This window comes from Nymphalis io, chromosome Z (assembly GCF_905147045.1).
Source record: "Nymphalis io chromosome Z, ilAglIoxx1.1, whole genome shotgun sequence".
NCBI lineage: Eukaryota > Metazoa > Arthropoda > Insecta > Lepidoptera > Nymphalidae > Nymphalis > Nymphalis io.
The window spans coordinates 13,538,035-13,555,538 of record NC_065918.1 but is presented as its reverse complement, the minus strand read 5'-3'; the positions used below and the strand labels follow the sequence as shown (position 1 = coordinate 13,555,538).

At 31.4% G+C, this 17,504-nt stretch overlaps 2 protein-coding genes across 2 annotated transcripts; both read left to right on the top strand.

Annotated features, from left to right (window-relative positions):
- Nucleotides 1–279: 279 nt before the first annotated feature.
- Nucleotides 280–4,419, top strand: LOC126780536 (uncharacterized). The gene is made up of 5 exons (XM_050505119.1): nucleotides 280–421; nucleotides 517–629; nucleotides 885–1,016; nucleotides 1,098–1,224; nucleotides 3,820–4,419. The coding sequence occupies exons 2-5, from the start codon at nucleotides 517–519 to the stop codon at nucleotides 3,883–3,885; spliced, it is 438 nt and encodes a 145-aa protein (XP_050361076.1). The 5' UTR covers nucleotides 280–421; the 3' UTR covers nucleotides 3,886–4,419.
- Nucleotides 4,420–5,282: 863 nt separating this feature from the next.
- Nucleotides 5,283–17,093, top strand: LOC126780485 (protein disulfide-isomerase A5). The gene is made up of 12 exons (XM_050505014.1): nucleotides 5,283–5,508; nucleotides 5,690–5,931; nucleotides 6,020–6,227; nucleotides 7,135–7,263; nucleotides 7,729–7,829; nucleotides 8,660–8,808; nucleotides 11,047–11,177; nucleotides 12,237–12,398; nucleotides 13,191–13,332; nucleotides 13,734–13,936; nucleotides 14,294–14,468; nucleotides 16,487–17,093. The coding sequence occupies exons 1-12, from the start codon at nucleotides 5,485–5,487 to the stop codon at nucleotides 16,744–16,746; spliced, it is 1,926 nt and encodes a 641-aa protein (XP_050360971.1). The 5' UTR covers nucleotides 5,283–5,484; the 3' UTR covers nucleotides 16,747–17,093.
- Nucleotides 17,094–17,504: the final 411 nt, after the last annotated feature.

The following is a 17,504-nucleotide window of genomic DNA, read 5'->3' as shown; positions in this document are numbered from 1 at the left end:
CTACATAAAATGTTTTTTATTAATGATTTTAGAAACATCAAACTTACATACGATTGTATGTAGGTTTGATCGGAAATATATAATATATGATCCTTTTTTTCAAATATTTAATAAACAATTAATATAATTATGTATGTATATATGCCATATTATACGTTTTAAGACAAAGTTAAAATTTATTATTTAAAATAATAAATTATCTGTTAAAAAGCTCAAAGATATTCTGTATATCATAATAATATGTAATCTGTAATTGATAAAAATGTTTTTAATTTTGACGTTTGTTAAATTGGTACAAACATAATAACGAATTTTGAATTGTTCGTCACATTTTTTCTTTAAATTCATTTCATTTCTATAATAATTTAATAATCATTTTAAAAAAAAACGTTTGAAAAATTTCTTTTATAAGTCTTATACAGTAAGTATTACGAAACCCCATTTTTATTTATTATTTTTATATAAAATATATATAAAAATCATTATGTATTCGATTGAAATTAATAATTGTTTCAGATGTCGATTGATGATTCTCGATTGAATATCAATACAACAGAACAAAACAAAACTTTAGAGAAATCAACCGTTGGAAATCGCAAAAAAAATCTAACTGACTATTTCGCAACAAGGTAAATCGTCGGAACTATGTTATCTTCATCTTATATAAAATTTGCATAATACATTCCTAAATTTAAAGGTTTTATGGCAACAATTTAAAATTTAATGTAAGTAAATTTAGTGTTACAAAAAAAAACGTTACAATTGGCGTTATAGTCCCATGAAACAATTTAGACACAATCAGTCGCTGGATTTTTTTATATGAACGATATTTTTCGATAAAAGCATTTTTATTATAATCAATTTTGTTTTCTTAAATATTTCAGAACTAATGATCCAAATAAGAAAATGGTTTCTAAGATGATCCAAGTAAGCTTAGGTGTTTGTATGTCTGATGATGATTTCTGTGTAGATTTACCATCAGAAAAATACTGGAACTTAGTCGCTGAGAAGAAACGGTATATTCAAAATTATTTTTTATCTAAATGCATTATAAGATAATGGAACTTGTTATAAAAATAAAACATGTTCTCTTATAGGATAGATTTGAAAGATGCTCTAGATGAAAATGAGAGATTACATAAAATTAAGCAGGCCTTATTGGAAAAAAACCTTCATTACAAACAGATGCTAGAAGAAGCTAACAGTTTCATTGATGTGTTTAAAGTAAGTATTTAGAATACACTTACTTATTGTTGTTGTGAGCCATTGTGATTTCAGGCACATAATCCATATTAATGTATATTTCATGGTCAGCTATGGTTTGATTTAATCAGTGTAACCACCCTTTTCATTTTATATAACTAGTATTGTTCTCCAAACCAATTTCGGCCAGAGCGACCAATCTCACTAGAGAGAATAGCCAACTGCAGTGGACATATTATAATGCACAAGTATGTGTGCAAACATAGGCGCACTCTCTATTCCTTATCTCTCATAATCTGATGGAGTGGTGATCCGACACGAACAGAAAGAGTTCAGGTGCAGGACCAATGGTCCTTCCTACATACTTGTGTTTTCAAACCATACTAAAACTCATTGATATATTATACATGCAACAATAAATATACATACAAAATTTTACCTAAATTAGATATTAATATCATATTTTCATTCATACATGGTACATCAAATAAGCTTTTATATAATACAAAGTATATATACTGTGGCATGCAAAAGTTTTGAACCACCTTATTTTTCATACACATTGCACAAAAATATAATGTTGAGGGAAAAATAAATGACTGTTTATAATACGTATTCACTCATATTTGATAATAATGAATTATACATAAGTATTGCTTTTAAATAATTATTTGTTTAAAAAAAAATCATTTTTGGCTGTGCAAAAGTATGGGGCCGCATATATTCGTCAAAAAAAAAAAAAACAAAAATAACTAATGATATTTCGGAAACCATGTTTTTTTAGTCTTCACTGGATGTAATACTTTGTTGCCATGCCTTTAGCAGCTATGCAGCAATTAATTATAAGATTCGTTCTTCTGTCAAGTCTTCCCAGTCATGCTGCATAAGATCATAATTCCGTTTTTTTAGCTTGACTTTTGCGTTCCAACACGAAGCTTCAGGTCTTTCTGCAGGTTTTTAATGAGATTCAAATCCGGTGATTGCGACGTCACGTCAAGGACACGGATTTTCTTACTCTGAAGAAAATTTTTCACAAGATGCGAAGCGTGTTTGGGATCGTTATCGTATTAAAAAACCTAGTGGCGAGGTAATTTTTTCCTTGCATATGCAAGCATATGGTCTTCCAGTATAGAATTGTACAATACAGCGTCCATATTACCATGAATTTTTACCAGCGGACCAACGACTTTAGCTGAAAATGTTCGCCATATTTTGATGTTCCGCCAACGTGTTTTGCAGTAGGAATTTGATACCTCATATTGTATCTTTAGGTATTTTAGTACCTTTTGGTCGTCTTACGTACTTGCAACCATCACTTTCAAATAATTTAATTTTGATTCATCAGAAAACAACACATTCCGCAAAGTATTTTTTTCGCGAAAAACAACATAGCGTTCATATATTTTTTGCCAATTAATGACATCTTCACACCAACACGTCCAATTAGCCCCATAGCCTTCAGACGACGGGACTCCTTACTTGGCTATTTATCTTCGGCTAAATATTCACTTCATAATTCCCGTGAAATATTGGCTGTGCTTTTTTGTGGATTTACTTCACACTTCCTTTTTATAATTTTGTTGACACGGTTCGAAGTTTTTGGAGGCCTACCAGTCCAATTTTTGTCACAAAATGTATTGTTGATTTATACTTAGAAACAATACAATTGACACTAGACTTTTATTAATATATAAAGCTCTTGCGACCTTAGAGAACTCTTTTTTTCTGAAGAAAGATTAAATACGATTTCATGAACCTGAATATCCCTGTGTTTCGGTGTATTCGGCTTTGTCGCAGAAATAAACCTAATTTTTCTTTGAAGAGTAGAGCAGAGCTGTTTCGAAAGCGATGAGAAAAAAACTATAATCAAACTAAGCCTACAGAGCCACAGCGATTAGCGGCCCGATACTTTTGCACACCGACGAAAGTAATTTCACGTAGTACGCGTAAGATATGCTACGAAAAAATATAATTGTCTATATCCTAACTCAATTAAATGTCTTGTACAATGAACAAGTAAAAAAATCAAATATTAATTCTATAGGATAAAAAGGTTAGTCCGAAACTTTTGCACGCCACTTATGTAACTATACTTTCTGCTCTACATTGACATCAACACTTTTGCAATTAATATGCAGCAATAACATGATTTCTTTAAAAATAGAAGTCTTATAAAAATCTTAAGGACTAATGTAGCAAAATTTAATGTGTAGATGTCACCATCATGGCGCTAAAAAATCGAAAATTAATCTGTATAAATAAATGTCTGCATTTTGGAAATAATTTTCTTTTCTATATCTAAGTTCATTACGATGACTATTTTCAAAATACCAAAACCAAAACAACCATTGACCAAGTTACAATATTTAAAATATAGAAAAGGTGCATGTATTGCAAAAAATCACATTATGGGGTTTTCCATTCTAGGTACTATTTATTCTAAGTTTCATCAAAAATTATTAGCTCAATAGTAAGGTCTATTAAATTATATCAACTTAATATGTGTAAACATTGTTCATGTTTATTTCATGTATAAGATTAATTTAACATCATCAATCATAGGCACAGCTAGAGATGTAATAACATGTGATAATTAGAAGTTTTCTTGTTTTGCAGGAAGTTGTGCAGGATGCCGATGACACAGGTATAGATGTAGCAGACTTGAATGAGTCAAGTGATTAAGAAAGACTGAATATTATGTATAAGTGTGTGTAACAAGTTGTGCTTCCCAATGGTGGTGGCGTCTTACTCTGTATCTGTTTCCCAAAGATAAACTTACTATTTTTGATATGGCTAATCCAATCTACAATTTTTATTTACTTAAGTACTATTAATAGATTGATACTAAATATTTTTTTGAGTATTAAAGAAAGCTATATGACAACAATATTTCAGTTGAGTCTGAGAATCTAGGAATACTGAAAATATTGTATTAAAGATAGTGCCATTGTCATTCAGAACCAAATTTATCATGTAATCATATCAATGTTTGACATCTTAATAAATAAACTGAATACTTCAAGTTCACGATCACATATTTGAAATTCTAATATTACTGATTTGGAAAATAGATATTATTTTTAAATCAAGTCTACATTAAGTATAAATTCACTTAAATATAATATAGAAATATTTTTATGTGTTACTAAAATTTGGTAATTTCGTAATATCACAATTTTTTTAAGATACCATTTTTTAATTATATTACTTGAATAATTTCCTGTGTTTTCAATTTATCCGATTATGATTTTTGTTTGTTATCTTTACTATTTAATTATAATAAAATAATAATTACAGTCGAAATAAATACATTATATTAATAAAAAAGAAAGTGTTTTTTTGGCCCTTATATTTTTTGGAACAATATAATAATGTCTTAATAACAATATACATATTTGGATTATGATTACAAGCTTACCTGAAAATATTTGCTATGTATTTTTTATTTTATTGTCTTAATTATGGTTAAAATCAAAAAATTAAAAATAATAGTTACAAGGTAACAAGTTTTATTATTTTCTCTATATGTGTCTGTTCTGATATGTAGTCCAATAATAAAAAAAACACCTTATTTACTTCAGCCTTAAATATGATTTATACTTAATTCTTATTATACTATAATTTTAAATAAGAAATTAAAAGGCTGTTATTTGATTATAACCTTTTGCCACACTTATTGTAACTATCCAAAAATAATTTAATACCTGTTTTGTATGTAGTTTATAATATTGTAATATGCTCTTTGTTAATGTCAATTTTTATCAATTAAAGTTTCTATTTAATGGCTCAGTTTACCGGCTGAGTCATTTTTAGATGTTCAGTAATTTTAATGAAGATTTAAATTTTACTGCCAATTTATTCCTAAAGCAATAAACATCGGCCTGTTTGTGACGTTCTGACCATGTAGATAATAATATTATATATACATTGTTTAGCATATTAATTAACATATTATTACCCATATGTAATAATATTATATAAAACTTTATCATGAGATATCATGATAAAGACGTTTGGTATGATATGGTTTTTTCGGCAACTGACAATGACAGAGAGCAGTAGACGCCGAATCGCTGACACATCATCTAACGTCAGTCCAATAATTACAAAAAATTTGCGGTTTCGGCTGTAAGGTTTATCATAATAAGTCTTCCACAAATATATTATATATTATAGTTTTAGACGTTGTTTAAATGTAGATTTAGGTGTAACAGATATTTTATTTACATTCTATATGCTTAAAAAAAGTTAATAAATCTAAGAACTAATTAAACTTAAAACATGTGGCGCCAACAGTTTTGGAAGGTAAGTATTTTCTTTTATAATTTTATTGTAAGTAAGGATTACAGTGTATTATATATATTTTTTGAGATATTTTTACTTTTAATGTTTACTCAAAATTTGCTATAAAATATAACCCGTTCGAGGAAGCAATTGTACACCGGCTCTTTGTTTTCTTAAATAATTTATATTTCTCTTGTTTTAGGTATTAATCCTATGTTTCTTGTATGTGCAATTATCATCACAAGTAAAAAAACAAAAAACATCAGTTATATCCGATATTGATGATATAAAAGAATTTAAGAAGTTACTTAGAACCAAAACAAATGTGTTGGTTCTCTTTATTAATAATAACAAAGCATCTCAGTCAGTTTTGGAAGTATTTAGGGAAGCTGCTGATAATATGAAAGGTCAAGCTACATTGGTAATGATGGACTGTAGTGGAAGGTATGTTGTATATTATTTGTATGCCTGCTTACAAGGATTTTTACCGTAAAGCCTCTGAAATTACAAATCATGATTTATTATATTCTAGTGAAGGTAAAAAATTATGCAAAAAGTTAAAGGTGTCTACTGAAAAGCCATACAGACTCAAGCATTATAAAGACGGCGATTACCATAAGGACTATGACCGAGGCATGACTGTTAGTGCCATGGTTAATTTCCTTAGAGACCCAACAGGAGATTTGCCTTGGGAGGAAGATCCAGAGGCATCTGATATTGTCCATTTAGCTGATGGAGAGGTAAAAATTTTTTGTGAAAAAAATTAAACTCATATTATAGCTAGCTTATAATTTCAAGCTTGACATATAGTAAACATAGTGTTTTTTTAAAGCTGGAACTCAGAACCTCAAGATCCTCAAGATAAGCTAAAGCTATTGGCCTATTTTGCAGTTTTCCCCAAGGCCCAATTTCATGACTATTCGGAATAGCCCCAAAAATGTAGTAACATTTCTAAGGTGTTTTTAAATTTCAATTATCAATTCTAATCACCGTAAATGTCAGTTATTTGATCATTTTCCATTAGTAAATGTAAAAAATAATAGGTGTGTAGAATTTAATTGTTCATGGTAAATTATCTTTGAATTCTAATATAAACTTTTTACATTAAAAGTCATTTACAGTATTATCAAACAATGCATGCAAAATTGATTTGTTTTAGATTAAATATAAAATTTACAATTTTCTACTCCAAAATAATAACTTTTGTATGATATATGTTAAATCAATGAATACTGCAATTATAATTGTTCATGTTTGTTATCTCTTATCAGTTATTTTGTTCAACACATATGATTGAAAGAGAAGATTATAGAATTTTTTAAATGTTTATATAAAATACTTTATTTGTTGTTTACTCTTAACTTTTACCTTTACTTTTAAAAGGCTGATAAAGAATTTTCTGTTTTTGCGGTTAGTTCCACCTGTAGACTCACAGTATAGTAAAATCAATTCCTTACATTAGAATAGAAAAACCAATTTTCCAATAGAAAAACTCAATATTGCTCAACATTCACATCGAAATACAACATCATTGATGTTTGTTGTATAACAAGTAATGATTGAGTGTAGCCCATCCTGACAAGTCTGCACAAGTTTTATAGATACATACTTGAATATGTAATTATTATAACTTGTGAACTTTTACAGGCATTGATCAAGTTTTTGAAGAAAGGAATAGCAACTTATAAAAAATCCATGATAATGTTCTATGCACCCTGGTGCGGCTATTGTAAGTCTATGAAACCAGATTATGTAGCTGCTGCAGGTGATTTGAAGGTAAATATATATAATATTAAATTCTGGGGTCTCAACGAATAAATGTTATCAGTTTTTCTCTTTCATTTATAAATAAGCAGATGTGCTGTCTGGTGTAAAGTGGTGACCCGCACTTTATGATATGTCATTGGAACTGAAAGAAGTAAGACGAGATGGGCCAGTGAGCTTAGCTACAAATTGTTCTTCACTAGAACATGCTATTCTCAACTGATTGCGGGCTCGAGCCAAGGAATACACGACATAGCTTCCATTTGCTTAATGTGTCTTTATAAATGTCCATTTATTTACTGTTGTATAAAACATTAAGTATTCATTTTTGGCTGTATAATAAACGTTGACTAGAGCTCTTTCTTGAGCTACATTTATAATTCTACTCTATTTTTATACGAATCTGTTTTACGCATTTTCTGTTATTACATAATTATATATATATATACACATAATACATATTTTCTGTAATTCCAGGGGGAAGCATATTTAGCAGCTATTGATGTTTCAAAGCCGGGCAATTCAAAAATTAGACAGATATATAACATAACTGGATTTCCTACTCTCTTGTACTTTGAGTAAGTATCAAAATTAAGCTTTGCTTTATCCTCATTTTTAAACCAGCTTCATAACATGAATGAGAAAGTATGTTTTATGGACATATCCAGATAAGGTGACAGACAATCTGAGAGGCAATCTTCAGCAATAGACATATCCAATGTAAATAATATAAATAACTTTATACATTGTTAGGGTGAGAGTACTTATGTTACTGCTGATAATGTTGTCCAATGTTCCTTTTAAAAATGTAAGACACCAAGTTATATTTAACGTCCAGCTAAATGAGTGGACTAGCTAGTTATCTGTATATATTATTAAAAAATTCGATTCACAAACAATTTTGTAAATGATTTCTCATCTTAAAACAGTAGTACTTGCTATTGTTGTGTTCCGGTTTGAAGAGCGAGTGAGCCAGTGTAATTACAGGCGCAAGGGACATAACATCTTAGTTCCCAAGGTTAATGGTGCATCGGTGATGTAAGTGATGGTTAACATTTCTTACAATGCCAATGTCTATGGGCGTTGGTGACCACTTACCATCAGGTGGCCCATATGGTCGTCCACCTTCCTATTCTATAAAAAAAAAAAACTATACCAGAATTTAATTTCTAACTTGTCAGCATCTTACAATATTATTATCATACTTCTTATAATTCAGCTCATCTGTGGAATGTTAGTACTATTTTGTTACTTAATAACTTACAAACTTTCAACGTGATCAAATTTTTCTTTAGTTTTTTGTAAGGGTTAAGATTAAGCAATATACAATCATTAATAATATAATATTATTTGTGATAAAATTAAAATAAGATACAAATGGTTTGATATTGACATTTTTTAATTACAGAAAAGGGCAGTTTCGGTTTCCCTACCAAGGAGATAACAAACACCAAGCTATTGTGGACTTCATGAGAGATCCCACATCTCAGCAACAGAAGAAGAAAGAAGTTGTCGATGAAAGCTGGTCAAAGGATACTGATGTGGAACATTTAACTGGTGAGCTATGATTTAAAAATCTTTTTATTTATCCTACATATGTTACTGATAGAGTTTTTTTGTATTTAAATGCTTATTACTCAATGACGAAATAAAATTAGGAGAAATCGATTATATACAACAATTACTCTAAGCGAGAACAGTTATGTATAGCTAATAAAACTGTAAGAAGGCTGTTTTTGTGTATACATTTATATTTAGAACAATAACACGTTTCTAATAGAAGCAATTTCTCAACATTTTTTTTATGTTACTTCAATAACTAAACCGAATAACAAATGAGGGGAAAATAATTTTAAAAGTTATTCAAAAAGTTTGAATAAAAATATTCACAATAAATAGTTACAAAGTGAACCCCTATAATTATTCTTCTTCTTTCGAATGTCAAATCCATAATAACAGAAAGATATAAATCATTGGTCAAGGCCTTACTTGACCAATGATAATAATTATTTTTACATTTAGTCTATATACCGATACTTATATTATGAATCTAGAGAGTTTGTATGGTTAAATACGCTAATATCACCTAGTAGACAATTTTTATTATTTCATTTAGCATTCAGAATAAGTACTATTAAGGTATATTATAAAATCTTGACAGTTTGTCATGTTATTACTTCTGAAACGATAGTTACTTAATGAGGTGCACTTGGCTAAGCGGTACAAGCATATATATCTATTAATTAAAAAATATATATAAACTAGAAATCTTGCAGGGCACAGTCAGTAATCATTTTGTTACTGATAAGATTGCTTTTCTGATTAATGTATAGATTAATATCTATTAATGATACTTGATTATTTATTGATATAGTAACATTGGGCTAATATGTTCTTTTTTATTTCATACTAGTACTGTAAATAGGGGAGGGGGAAGCAGGGTCTGGTGTTAGGTACCCTTTGTCCTTTTTTGTAACAGCGCTATAGTCCACTTAACTTTAATCGGAACAGTATATATATAAATGAATAAGACAATACAAGCAAAAATGATTGCCAGTGAAGTCGTGAAACACCACAAGTTAGATAATTTCAAATTTCAAAAAAACTACCCAAACAGGCTCTTACAAGCTTAATTTACTTTCATTTGAATTGACATTTTTTAGAAGGTAAATTAACATGAAAGCTATTGACTACAAACACACCGAGAATACCCAACATGAAATTCAGTAGTTACTCCTTTTTGTCAATAATGTCATTGTAATAATCATATATAATTAAAATGATATTTAAACTTTTAATTAATTAGTCAATTAATTTTATTTTGATGTTGAATTATTTTGAAACGAAACTTTTTGTTTGATATTTTTTTTTCAAGAGTATTTATTAATAAAGATATTCATGTCAGTTAAGACAACTAAATTATTATTCTAATTTCTTTTGCAGTTTGACATTTCTTTAATACAATTAAATTTTCATATATACGTAACTTTTTAAAGTTTATTTTTTTTTTCATCGATGTTCATGTAATGTTTGGATAATCATGTTTTTTTTTCGTGTATGGAATATATTAAATGGTTAGTATGATTTTTTTATAGATTAAATAGATATAAAACAACGAAGGTGGACATGTGTAAACTCTTTCCAGTCATGTCAGATTGCCGTCCCATCGGCTTATGAGAGTTAGGGAATAGAGAGTGCACTTGTGCTTGTGTGGTGTACACAAACACAAGTGCACTCGTGTACAATAATATGTCCTATGCAGGTAGCTAATCTCCTTTGAGATTGGCCGCCGTGACTGAAATCGGTCCGGAAGAAATTGTTATTATTAGAATTATACAACTTTTAAATCAAGAGCCTGTGTCGATACTTTTAGATAATAGTTTGTATCAGATGTTTTTTAAACATCAAGCTAGGTTGTCGTATAAAATGCATAAAGCATCATATTTGGTGTTATGCTTTCAAGTCCTATCAATTTGGTGGTATCAATATCAAGTCACTGGTGGTAGGGCTTTGCGCAAGCTCGTCTCTAGATATTCAAGTGTATTATAATGTGTATTGTAATGTGTCTTGATATTTTGTGTTCCGGTTTGGTGAGTAATTACATGCACAAGGGACATAAAATCTTAGTTTCCAAGGTTGGTGGCGCATTAGCTATGTAAGCGATGGTTGACATTTCTTACAATGCCAATGCTAAGGGCATCGGTGACCACTTACCATCAGGAGGCCCATATGCTCGTCCGCCTTCCTATTTTATAAAAAAGAAGATTAGTTGCATTTATTTATTTTTTGTTTTAGCTCAAACTTTTGATAGTGTGCTATCTAAAGCTGAACACGCTTTGGTTGTATTCTACGCTCCATGGTGCGGACACTGCAAGCGAATTAAACCGGAGTTTGAAAATGCTGCAACCAGGATTAAAAATGAGAATGTAAGTTTCTCCTGGTTACTTTTGGTGTTAAAGTACTAAATTTTAAAGCTTAGCTGAGATGCAGTCAACATAGTATCCCGAAATTTAGTGCTAAGTTGAATTTGTAACGTATGAAAAAGCCGACAACAGCGCTATATGCTGAAATGAAGGCACGTGAGAAACGGTACTGATTTCTCCTCTACCGAGATATAATAAAATACAATATCATTAGAGCACCATTTTTATACAATCCAAATAATCAAAACTGCAATAGAATGAAATTATAAAAGTAACGGAAAGGACAAAAAAATTGCAGAAAGACAGAGAAAGGTGAAATGAAACATTATCCTATTTTGACTGTTCAATATATCCTCCTTTTCCATTAACTATAATACATTTTTAATCTGTCATATATCTTATTTAATCCTTCGAGATAATAATATTACTTTCTCATAGTCGTTAATTCTTTTCCATGGAGCTCCTTTTTCATTTCGTGTGCAAGGGCGCGTTGGCGTGCTAAAGTATTCTGTTTTTCTAATTTTTTTTCTTTAATAGCTTCTTTTAATCGTGATAAAGAAGTACACAATCCCTCTAAGGAAACGCCACGTACCCTATTATCAATGAAAAGGCAACCTTTAGTATCCCAAAATGTGATCGCCATGATCTTGTTAAAATTGTTTAGGATATGGGGTGTGCCATTTTACAAAAATGCGTCAACTCTTATTTTGACTCTGGTTCAGATGATTTCTGTTGTTATTCTTTTGAAAAGAAAAAGCATAGTCCTGATCATAGCTCGCTGAGCAGACCGAACCTCTTGCATCATGAATGTCTATCTCTAGGATCCGTATGTCATTAAATGAACACACTACTTAAACACTTGTTTTAGTCTGTGGAATGGACGGAGATAAAATCAATCAAAATTTCCTAAATCTTTTCATGAGCAGTTTGTGTCTAAACATTCCCAAGGAGGTTCGGTTTGAGCAGTCTCCAAAATCCACTACAGCTACACCGAATAAACGAACCAAGGCGCCCGAACGATGACGATAATGATACATAAAAATTATATTTTTTCAATTTCAGATAAACGGGCTGTTAGCAGCAGTCGATGCGACGAAACAACCGGAATTAGCATCTAGATTCGGTGTTAAAGGCTACCCAACTTTGAAATATTTTAATCGCGGAGAATTCAAATACGATGCTGGCCATGCTCGTCAAGAACAACAGATTATTGATTTTATTAAGGTAAGATGTAAAACAAACATTTCATTTACGTTTATAAAACGAACATGCTCCGTTTTTGTCTAAATATCTCATCGTGGTGATAAATCGACTTTGCCACTATTGTAATAATTTGATGTTGATATGTATTTTCCATGTTTTAATATTAATGTTCAAACATTAAATTTTACATATTTTTGCCTTTTCTAAATACAGAAGATATATAACCTAGCGGATATATAACCTCAAAAAAAAATCATCTTGGTTATTTATAGTTTCTCGCCACTGCATTAATACTGCCAAATACGTATCACTTGACAGCAGAAATGTAAATAGCAGCTTTTATTCTGGTATCTCCATGTCTTCATTAAAGTTTCAAGAATAGTTTTTTTAATGTAGTCGATATAAAACATATTAACTAAATATCACCTCATCACATATGTACTAAGAAAGTGGGGATTTTTCACATCATTTCGAGACATTTTGCTACAAAATATATTTATATTTTTTACTTTTAACACTTTTATGATTTAGTGGGTAACATTTCTACCAACTATCTAAGTAAATATCGATATTATCAAGTCAAATGAACGTAGAGTCGTTACATTCGGAACATATCAGGCATCGTGAAAACTTAAACTAATAAATTACTTTCTTGTAAAATCGCATTCAGCATTGACAAGTACGAAGTAGGTTAAAAATATTTCAAATACTTTTTACTATAAACCAGTGTGGTTGGTATAAAATTCTTCGTTGACACATTTTTCAATCTTTGAATCTTTACTAATTAGTCTTTTCCATTCCATTTACAAATAGTCACCACAAGAGCCACCACCGCCGCCCCCTCCAGAGACTCCCTGGTCGGAAGAAGAGTCTTTCGTTCGTCACCTTGACTCGGCGAGCTTCCGCAACGTCCTTCGGAAGATCAAACATGCCATCGTCATGTTTTATGCGCCCTGTAAGTACATTTATAAATACATAAGAATTAACGCTGATGGTTCTTCCTATCTGCAGTAAAATGCCCATCGATGACCACCAATTTTATTACTTATAATTAATCAAGGTAATTATTTGAGACAACCCTTTAGACTTAATTTTGGCTACGGTGGCAATGGCCACTAGTACGATATGCAGATAATAATAGTAGGGCAGAGGGCCCGTAAATATACGTAAAACTCATTTCTTAAAGGCCGGCCACACACCTGCAAGCTCCCCGGTGCAGGCATACAAAGCAGATCTAGTCTTATGTATTTTCACCCCTTTCAATTTTTTTAACCAAAAGCGTAAAAATAAGATAATGAAACAATACTACCACTCGAAAAATAAAAGTATTGACAAAACTTTTCCCTATATTTTCAGGGTGCGGTCACTGCAAAAGCACGAAACCGGAGTTCGTTAAAGCTGCGGAAAAGTTCGCAGATGAATTAATTGTGGCGTTCGCTGCTGTAGACTGCACTCAGCATAAGGATATATGCTCGAACTATGACGTCAAAGGATACCCAACTATAAAGTACTTTAGCTACTTTGACAAATCGGTACAGGATTATAGCGGCGGAAGAAAGGTGATTTCTTTGTATTTTGTTATATTTTTAATTTATAATTTTCATATTTGCGATACCCTTGCCCTAGATATTAAGTCCACCTCGTATTCGTTATATAGTTTGAAAACCAATTGCCGTCACATCGGTTTATGAGAATGAGGGAATAGAGTGTTTGCATACACACTTGTTTACTATAATATGTGGGCACTATAATATCGTAGCCCATTTTTTTTATCGCTTGAAAATCGTATTTACGCGTTTCTCCCGCTTAAGGTGGCCGAAGTCTTGTCGGTGGCTCCTGGAGGGGAAGTATTTAGCAAGTTAAAAAAAAACATGAGCAGCAAGTTTTTAAACTAATTTAGTATAAATAATTTACAGGAAGCAGACTTCGTATCATTCATCCATAGCCAAATGGATAAACATCAGACGTCACAGAAAGTGCAGAGTAATCAAGATGCTGGGTTTGGTGTGAACGTAATGTTGGCTGATGATGGCAATTTCCAAGAAGTTATATCTTCGTCGAAACCTACCTTCGTTATGTTTTATGCTACATGTAAGTTACCATTATTGTTTTAAATAAATTAAGTTTAGCTGTCACAGAACGATGTCTGAAATAAAGGCACAGTACTCCTCTCACTCACCCTCTTCAAAGTCCGGAATGACTACAAACAAACAAAACACAGTTAATATAACCACCTGCAGCCAATATAATGTAGTATGTTATGGACTTAAAAGTGAACCAGGATGGATGGACCACAACAAAAAATTAAATACAATAAATACGGGAATACAATACAAAAAAAGCCAATTGGGAGAAATTTAGAAAACGATTGAAATAAAAATTAATAGAAAGCAAATAACTTTAAAAGAAAATTGATAACAAAATTAAGTATAAGAAATTATAGGCAACATTTTGTCAAAAAAATTATACCAATAAATTAGTAATGAAATATAAGTTTTGTGATTGAGGACTGCGAGAGTTTCTGGGACGGTGTGTACAAAGTTTTAGATTACTGATAGAAAACGACTCAATGCGGAGCGATAAGGGCAAAAGCGCATACAAACCCCGATTAAAATGGAATGCGTAACAGTAACCATTTACGGGATAAGAACTGAGCCGCTTTCCAAGCTAGTTGAACCAAAAAAAGGCTCTCGTGGAAGACGGATTCATGGTTAATATTTGTGGGTAGGTTCAATAATACTGGGAATTATGATAAGCTAAGAGCTTGGGCGAGGGCACAAATTCTACAGATCAATTAGGCTATTTCCAGACATAGGCAAAATACTGGAGAAGATGATAGTCTGAAGTATTCACTATATAGAATTTACTCCTGGATCCCCTGTTAAATGAATAATAGGCTGCTCGTAGGGAGAAGTCATGAACTCTGAAGTTTATTAGAACTCTGTTTTGCATAGGCGGACTCCAGACAGTATGTAAGACCAAACAGGTGCTCCGTTGAGGCCATAGATGGTATAATATCAACAATCTGTGCATGCCGCCCGAAATTATTTCAATCGATGGCACTAGGTACTCAAAATGCTGATCAAAGCCCCATCGGCTATCATTTAAGTCAAAGGTGGACATGCGAGGTAGAAACATACTGGCAGTCGTAGCATACGACCCTGACGCCGTTGAACAGTCTTTTGACCCACACCGGTCACCCCTGTGGATCAAATCTCTAGCATATGCTGGGTGGTGTCCAGGTGGCCTACCTAAGCTGGTGTTATGTAACTGTTCGTTGCGAACTGATAACTTACTAGGATTAACTAAAAGACCATGAGAAAGACTCCATGTAATATTTTATTTACTGTACACCATTTACCAGACAAATTACCTGAGTAATATCATCAGATGGATCACCATCATATAATTGCTGGTCAAAATAAAATTAAAAATACGAAGAGAAAATTTGGGAAATAGAGTTGTTAAACTAAAAAAAATAGACCGCCTTGCGAAATGTCTGCCGTAATAAAGGAATAGGCAGAAGAAGTTTTACTGCCACAACTTATGCATTGTTGATGTCCGAAAGTTGAACTCTGAAATTTCTTGGATTATTGCAACTGTCTATGAAATATCCTATATCCATTTTGTAAAACCTTTTTTAAAGCTATGTAGATGACATGTACATGAAAATCAAGTCACGTCACCTTCACGATGCCTTTAAAGTGTCTGTACTGGTGGTAGAGCTTTGTGCAAGCTCGTCTGGGTAGGTACCACCCACTCATCAGATATTCTACCGCAAAATAGCAGTACTATGTATTGTTGTGTTCCGGTTTGAAGGTTGAGTGAGCCAGTGTAATTACAGGCACAAGGGACAAAAGATCTTAGTTCCCAAGATTGGTGGCGCATTGGTTAACATTTCTTACATGCCAATGTCTATGGGCGTTGGTGACCACTTACCATCAGGTGGCCCATATGCTCGTCTGCCTTCCTATTCTATAAAAAAAATACATGTGATAACATTTAAAGTAAATTAGTAAAAATAATTCGTCAATATTTTGCTAATCGTTGATTATGTAACATATTCGTGTAACGTATTACATCTAATAAGAGTACAATCGATTTTCCAGGGTGTGGACATTGTTCGACGGTGAAACCAGCTTACAGTCGTCTCGCAACAATAATGCAGAAGGAAAAAAAATCGGTCAAAGTTATAGCAATCGATGCAGCGGAAAACCAAAAGGTGGCAGACTTCGCGGGCATACAAACTTTACCGACGTTCAAAATATACGCATCGGGAAAACACTTGGCTGATTACGAAGGAGATAGATCTACGGAGGACATGGTAAACTTTTGCAAAACACACGCTAAGGTAAAAGATGAATTGTGATAGATGTGTCCAGTAGCATATCAACTTATATCAGCGACGCGATAATACAAGCGACTAAAATATAATTCATTTTCTTAGTCATTTTTTTCGTGCAAAACTTTAGCATTTATATACTACGTCTTTGCACGTGTAAATTTACGTAGCCATCAATTTTCAAAATTCCTGGCTGCGTGCAAAGGCAATGCTGGTTCCTCACGTAAATATCCTGTGAAGTTCGCTTAACGCTTATACATAATCTATAATATAAATTAAATTTACCACAAGTTTTTATTTGTTAATTCTGTTACCTGTCCTTTTCGCATTAAACTATAAAATAGAGGACAGAAGTATCGTATTCCATAGTTAAATTTTCGTTATACGTAAATATCTTGTTTATTTGTATATTTTGTTTTAAACGATTATTTTTATTGTTTATATATTTTTTTATTTACTAATTATTGTTTTAAATTTATATGTAGTCAATTTATTTCAAATATTTTTAGTTAAAAGAAGACCGACTTTATATGGTCCTATTATGCAAATTTTTTTATATGGCAATACAAAATATATATAGCGTGCATAGATTTCATATATTTTTTTTTTAAATTAAATTATATAATATTTCTTTCAATAGTTTATGCTTTTGTTTTGTATCGTTATTGATAAAATATACTAATAAATAACAGAATGGTAAAGACAAAATTATGCCTGCTTTTAAAATATACACGTATATAATCCTATGTTATAATTTGCAATTGTAGAAACACATATGCTACGTA

Bases quoted from the DNA above. Each gene is read 5' to 3' on its own strand.
- LOC126780485 (XM_050505014.1), top strand. From the start codon at position 5,485: ATGTGGCGCCAACAGTTTTGGAAG. The intron at 11,178-12,236 runs GTAAGTTTCTCC...TTTCAATTTCAG, and splicing joins CCAGGATTAAAAATGAGAAT to ATAAACGGGCTGTTAGCAGC. The intron at 12,399-13,190 runs GTAAGATGTAAA...ATTTACAAATAG, and splicing joins AGATTATTGATTTTATTAAG to TCACCACAAGAGCCACCACC.
- LOC126780536 (XM_050505119.1), top strand. From the start codon at position 517: ATGTCGATTGATGATTCTCGATTGAATATCAATACAACAGAACAAAAC. The intron at 1,017-1,097 runs GTATATTCAAAA...GTTCTCTTATAG, and splicing joins TTAGTCGCTGAGAAGAAACG to GATAGATTTGAAAGATGCTC. The intron at 1,225-3,819 runs GTAAGTATTTAG...CTTGTTTTGCAG, and splicing joins GTTTCATTGATGTGTTTAAA to GAAGTTGTGCAGGATGCCGA.